The sequence below is a fragment of the Oratosquilla oratoria genome, chromosome 21 (assembly GCF_046742065.1).
Source record: "Oratosquilla oratoria isolate Oo_2021 chromosome 21, ASM4674206v1, whole genome shotgun sequence".
NCBI classification, from domain to species: domain Eukaryota; kingdom Metazoa; phylum Arthropoda; class Malacostraca; order Stomatopoda; family Squillidae; genus Oratosquilla; species Oratosquilla oratoria.
In genome coordinates this window covers 47,570,138-47,577,611 of record NC_134797.1, presented here as the reverse complement: position 1 = coordinate 47,577,611, position 7,474 = coordinate 47,570,138, and the positions used below count along the sequence as shown (strand labels likewise).

Below are 7,474 nucleotides of genomic sequence, written 5' to 3'. Positions count from 1 at the left end.
ATATATACATATATATATATACACATACATATATATATATGTATACATATATGCATATATATATATATATATTACACACAAACATATATATATATATACTATATGCGTGTGTGTGTGTATGTATATATATATGCATAGAAACACACACAGACAAACATATATATATATATATATATATATATATATATATATATATATATATATATATATATATTCTATTATGTAAACCACTACCACCACCACCCCATAATGGGAAGTCAAACTCCGTAGAGTGTCGTCAAATATGAAGCCATGATGGAGGTACGTGTGTGTGTACGTGTGTGTTATTTACCTAGTTGTATTTTACGGGAAGAGAGTGCTCGTAGTGACCCGCTTTTGTATCTTTCAGCATCCAGTTTAATCTTAAATTTTTGTATAGTTTTTGCACTTACTGTTACTTCATTCAGATTGTTCCAGCTATTCTTTTTCTGATCTCTTCTGTAACTATCCTTTTTAAGTTTCTTTCCGTGTCCTCTGGTTTTTCTTCTATCTGTGTGTGTGTGTGTGTGTGTGTGCGTGTGCGTGTGCGCGCGCGCGTATATTTGTGTCGGTGGGGGAGGGTAGGTATCGGATCGAGCAGTATGGTGTAAAAATTAAGCAATATATGTGTATAATTTTAAGTAACGGATCCAAGAAGCTAGTCATTAACCGGGACACTTTATACTATGAAAGGGTACAACCTAATAAATTCGGATTTCAGATATTGAAAATTGATTAATAAATAAATAAGTATAAAGATAAATAAACAATCAAATTTATAGATAAATAAATATATACATAATTGAATAGATAGATAAACAAGTAATGAATAATGAACATATAATTAAATAAGTAAATAAATTAATAGATATACAAATAGGTAAATAGAAATAAAATAATAAATAGATAAATATTTTGTTGAAGGCCTGCAAGAACGAATACAAGATACAAGATGTTGAAAGAGTGAATATACATCCTTACATTATGGTACATTGCGTGTGTATTATTGGGCATATTTTTCATTATCGTCCACCGTTTTGTGTTATCGTACACAGCCTCACAGTATCGTGCATTACCGTGCACCTATTGTGCATTATCACGCATCAATACATTATCGTGTATCATATGTTCATTATCGTACATCACTTTTGCATTATCGTATAATAATCGTGCATTTCCTTACATTATCGTCCATCATTTGTGCATTATCGTACACCGCTTGTACATTTTAGTGCATCATCCGTGCATTATTGTGCATTAGTTGTACATTATTGTGCATCACTTGTGCATTATCATGCATAGTTTGTGCATTATCTTGCATCACTTTGTGCATTATCGTGCATCACTTGTGCATTGTCGTGCATCACATGTGCATTGTCGTGCATCACTTGTGCATTTTAGTGCATCACCCGTGCATTATCGTGCATCACTTGTACATTATCGTGTAGTGCCATCATAATCATAAGGAGACATTGGCAAAACGATGCCTATTCTTGACTACTGGTCAAACAAGAATCTCCTGCACCACACTCTAACTTATGTCACTTTTCGAAATTAAAATCTATTTCCGTAACTAAAAAATAAAAAAATAAAATAAATTACAAAGCATTGCAAACGCTGGCATATTATGATTTTCTTTTCTTAAATTTAATTTATTTTGGAGGACGAAAGATATCGTGCATAAATTGAATATGTGAAGAAATATTTCTTTAATTTCTATTTTATTATATATCATTCTGTTTATTACAATTTCTTATGTATACTGTATATATTTTTGTTATTCATTCATTACCATTACTTGTTATTTCGCATTTTTGGATAATATACCTCAAACTTAGGAAGGCACATTTCACTTTGGTGAATAGAATTGAGAAAATAGTTCCTATTCCACACAATTCTATTCATCTGGAAAGCAGTCCCTAGTTCAAAGGGATTATTGTGTTGTACAGGAAATAATTCTGTATTCATATTTTACATACAATTGTATATCTGTCATTTGTGATGCCATAGTGCATTGATGTCAAATCGTAATCGCATGTATAGAATTCGTTGTGCAGAAGTAGCGTCTATTTCTCTGATAAATGTTCCAGTACACATTTTACCGTTAGGCGAATTTTATTTAGAAAGTCATATGTAATTATATCTACAAAATATACACGTTATATTTACAAAGTCAAAACTTTAGGATGTTTGAAGAGCCCACGACTGTGCTCGCATACAATTTAGTACGAATATTTTTTAGATTTCCATGTCTGTTTTTACTGTCAAAAATATAAATAATCTTGATTAATTCCATTACTACCAGCGATGGTGTATGTATGTGGGAGGGACGTCACGGACGTGAATAAAATCATCTAGCGGCATCTAGAATAAAGGCGTTTAATATGGACCGAAATCTCTTCGGTCGCAACTCTGCCATTGTAATCTGGTGAGGCAGGTATCAAAACCCATTCACCACTGGGATGCCACGAATATGAGCAGAATAGATGAAATTAGAGAAAAGTTGCCAATTTGGAGAAGGTTAGATTATATTCAATAGTGACCGACATGATATGCTTCTTATCAACTACCAAATTATTATATTTAATCAGAGGAAACCCCGTACTCTTGTCGCACTCTATCTTGCTGGTGAGGCATTACCATTTTCTTTGAACCTAGTGGTTAGGCTTTTCAGTCATCTGTCAGTAATTATTTACAACAAATTCCTGTTTCAACCACCCTGATCTCTAAATAACGACATACGTGACCATTTGCACGTATTTATCAAGTCAAGAATACAAAAAGGTGAAGTTATTATAATAACGGAAGGTTCTTAGAAGTGGAACGTTAGGCCTGAATTCATTCCGTATAAAAACCGTTAGGTTGTAACTCGTCCTAATGCATGTTTGATGAGGATCCTCTTACTAAGATGACTGGGAATACTGAAGCTGGCACTATACGTTCTCTGCCATTATCCTCTTACCTTTACACCCTTTGCCCTTGCCTTTCACCTAGCACGACATCCTGAGGTTACTGTACGAAATAGGGTTACGTTATTATAATTCGTAGTGTAGATACAAATTATGAATGATAAGCTGAATTCTTCATATACCTTGAAGGAATTTAAGACCTTTTCTCATCCCGCAGAAAACTATGCTTTACACGATATCAGATGAATATTGACACTCATTTGTTGGTTTGTATGCATGTAGTGAAAGTTTCCCTTGCACCAATGGGGGGAGGGCTATACTTGTCTTGGGCCAATGAGCGAACGCTTTAGTGCGGGTGTGTCTTGCTGCGTCCGATTGCCATACTGAGACTGAAGGAAATAATAGCGTTTTCCAGTACAAACAATTTTTTTTGCAATAAATAATATTAGTAAATAAAGAAAACAATTATAATAAATACTGTATATTCTAAATAAAAATATTTTCTCTGTATTACCGTTTATAATGTCTTATTTCCCAAGGAGCGATCGGACACATTCACTTTATTGAGCCGCGAGCCAGAATGTGTACAAACGAACGGACGCACACCTACAAATGAACACAGGTTTTACCAACACATACACAGTTTAGTTGATCAGTTGTCTTGAAAGAGGTAGGACACGCTTTTCCCCTTGCATCATGGTGAACGCAAACCTAATCTTCGGTGGAATCGAAGGGTAAGTTACCAAGTTTGTACTGATTAAGATACCAAACCTAACAAGCAAAACACAAGATTCTTAGGGATGGGGGGAAATTTATTGCAAATGTATCCTTAATTTGATTGTTGTATTATGTATATCAATAACTTATGTTTTAATTGTTATTCAACATAATGTAGTCATAATATTTACTAAGAGGGCAAGCCGTGGTTGAGACTTAGTGTAATTTATGAGAAAACCTGGGCATAAATTATTATTCAGCTTTGAGTAATAACAACAAATGGTGTTTGCATAATTTTTCTTTTCATTTTCATATTCTCCATCATTAGCACCCTCACTTTCAACATTAAAACCATCACTATCATCATTACTTCAGATCGTTGTTGTTTTCATTCAAAATCTCACAACTCGGTGACGCATCTCTGGTATCTTTATTAGTGTCACCAATTTCCTTGTGCAGTGTCAGGCTTCATTTCCATTGTGACGCGAGTGAAGATAACTCAGTTGTAGTTCCTTATCACTTCTTATAATTCCGTAAACGGGTTTTATCTCTGATGTGGCCAGATAGTGACATAGTCTTCGTCTGCCGTGACATATCAGTCGATTTTTCTTCAGGTCGATGTCGTACTCTTTATATTTTGTTTTGGTTCACACCAGGCGATTTGATTCGATTCAAGGAGGATTTTCTGGGGGGTTTTAGAGGATTTGAACCATGTCAATTTTGTGGACCTGGTAATCTGCTACGTTCAGTTTGCTTTGGCTTATAACTGACAATTTTAGTCAGTTGTCAGAAGGTTTCTGTATTCGTGTACTATTCTCTGCCTTAAACGGTTATTGGTTGTTAGCAACCAGTAATGGTAATAGCATTTCGGGTAGTAAATATGTTTAAACTGGTACAGCGCTGTGGTTGGTTGACGTGGCAGTTGTAAGTTACAGGTGGAACTGGTAAGAGCTCCGGCTGTTCTGGGATTAAGTAGGTTATAACCTCGCTTTAACTCAGCAAGACTTCTCTCTTTTTCTCGTACAATGAGGACAGTAGTAGTATTGTCATTACTGATATTATTATTATTATTTTTATTATTATTATTATTATTATTATTATTATTATTATTTATTATTACTATTATTATTACTAATGTTGTTATTGCTCTTGCTGTCTGCACTGTTATTTACACCCAAAACGCCCACTATTGTACCACAATAACTACCACTTCTACCGCTAATACTACTATTGTGTTGATATTACTACTGCCGACGTAGTTACTACTATTACAAATATTGTTACTTCTTGTACTATTGTTACTATTATTAGAAGAAGAACTAGTAGTTTTATGTCCACGAAAGCCACCACCACTGCTACTACGCTTACTGTTCCTACTCCTTATACTAACTACTATTACTACTACTATTAATACTACTGACCAAGATATTACCGTTACCCTTACTACTTTTGCACTCCTGGCACTACTACTACTACTACTACTACTACTAAAAACGCGCGCTGTTGTTTCCCACACATTTTCTGTAGACACCATCTTTGTCACCATCGCCATTTTTATTACCGCAAGCACCTCTGTCACTGCCAGTACAACTGCAACTACTGCCCCAACCAACATTAAACTGTCGCCACTGTCACTACTGTTGCTACTACTACTATTACTAACATTACGACTACTACTATTGCTGGTGCCCCCTAACAAATCCATTAACACTATCACTGTCATTACTAAAACGGCTGGTACTATTAGAACTACTATTATAAAGAATACTGCTACTACTAGCACTACGACCATCACCCCCACTACTGTCAATACGAACAATAGTACAAAAATATATACCCTACTATTTCCATTACTATTACTAACACCATCATGGAAAACCAAGCGAACTTTGCAATTTCTAATGTTGACTAGAAATATCACGTTTTCTTGGAAGTTACACGAGACATTTAAACATGGACAACAGATTCCCAATCTTATGAACTCTGAACATAAGGCTGTGAATTGTGTGTAAGTGATTTCTCGGACCTTGGAATGTCCAAGAATGATTTCGTTTCTTTGTACAATCACAGATAACACGACCGAAGAGTGATAGTTTACCAACCAGCCATGTTCATTTCTCTTACATTTCCACCTTTTTGCTGTTTGGAGAATGAGGAAAGAGGTACCTTCGTTTGAATAGAATAGCTTAGTGAGAGCCAGGATTAATTCACAGGTGTTGCATTAACTTAGTTGTATTTAGGAGTGGAAAGGAGACTTGAAAGTGACTTGTGACAAGTCTAGCTCGCGCGTGGAGCAGGAAAGGCTATGTTCGGTAGAGTCGCGTGGAAGGAGAGACTGTGGAGGGGGGCGGTTAGCTTATGCACCAGAATTGGTAGGTTGAGATTATACGTAATAGGATAAATGTCAAAAGATAATAGCGCTTTCTTGTAGGATGCAGTCTCTCTCTGTCTCTATCTGATAACTCGAGTTGTGAGTTTATTTCTTCACGCATTTCATTCTGGCTAGTAAAATACTATTCTATTCAGTTATGAAGCAGATTTGATGTCCTGACTGTCCTCTTCCTTCCAAGCTGGTTTTAACCTGAATAGAATTGATTAATTGCGCCACATAATCAAAGCAGTTAATAAGGAAACTAATTTAATCCTTTGGGTAGGGTGACGTCCCCTAATTGATTAAAATTGCTTGCCGCAAACCAGAATGGAATCTACAGAGACGTGAGGTGGGTGGAACGAGACGGTCAGGAAGACTGAGAAGAAGATGGAGGGGGAAGGAAGATGTCCGAACTCATAGATCATGAGTGACTGTGACTTCAGCTGTAGTTATGTGTCCTTAGCCTAAGATCAGCCCATTTCCGACAAACATCAGGTTTTAAGCTCTGCAAAGGTTAACCCCCACATAAAACCCTTCCTAGGCCAAAGGGTTTTTGTCTTGTGTTAGATATTCATTATCGCTTAACTTATGTGTGTATTGAATTTACACAGCTTTTGCATTCTGCTGTACTTCTCTACACATCTCTTCGAATGTATCCTATACCACCGCGACTCGTATGTAACGATGGATAGAAATGCTGGTAATCGCGAATAAAATTTGTGCTCAGTCAAGATGGCGTCGCCCAAGCCAAGTAGTTCAAAGAGGTTAGCTACAAACTGGATGAATTAAGTTTAATCCAGGACGAGCGAAAGACGCATTCTGGGTCCAAGTTGCCTGTCTTGTATGTTGTAACTATCCTGGTGAAGTGGCAGTGGAGAGAGAGAGAGAGAGAAAATTCTTCACTCTTCATTGGAGAGAGAGAGAGAGAGAGAGAGAAACTTCTTCACTCTTCATTGGCTTGCACGACCACTTTTGTGAGAGCCGAGACCTTCGTTCGATTGTGTGGGTGTGGTGCTAAAACATCATCGTGTCCCCGAGTTGCTTCACCCTCTCGGACGTTGAGGTGGGAATAGGGACTTTGGGTCCACTTAAGCTGAATAAAATCGTCTTGTGTTAACAGGGACAGATTCTCAGTTATAAGTTTCGCTTGGACTGCAGGCTGTCCCGGCAAAACTTCGGTGCGATATTGAGCACGATATGTAAATATAGTTTTTCATTTCATATATCTATAATATAACCATTATACACATGGAAAGTAATTGCCCAGATATGGAATATGTTTTATTATAAATTATACTGTACCCGTTTGATTATTCTGGCATATACTGGGAGGTAAACATAGTGGGAGAACTGAATTAACAAGTATAAGAGGTCTTTTACAACAGAGAATGAACGATCATTTTCGTACTCGTGCCCACACGGCAGTATCAAGGTTTATATTACCCAACATCCTCATCTT

The 7,474-nt window shown here is 36.4% G+C and overlaps 1 protein-coding gene across 1 annotated transcript in view; it reads left to right on the top strand.

Annotated features, from left to right (window-relative positions):
* The first annotated feature begins 3,504 nt into the window (after positions 1-3,504).
* Nagk (N-acetylglucosamine kinase) overlaps positions 3,505-7,474 on the top strand; it is a 75,316-nt gene continuing 71,346 nt past the window's right edge. The window contains exon 1 of the mRNA XM_076205269.1: positions 3,505-3,661. Within this exon, the coding sequence (XP_076061384.1) occupies positions 3,624-3,661 (38 nt within the window). The 5' untranslated portion in view covers positions 3,505-3,623. The remainder of the gene's footprint in view (positions 3,662-7,474) is intronic.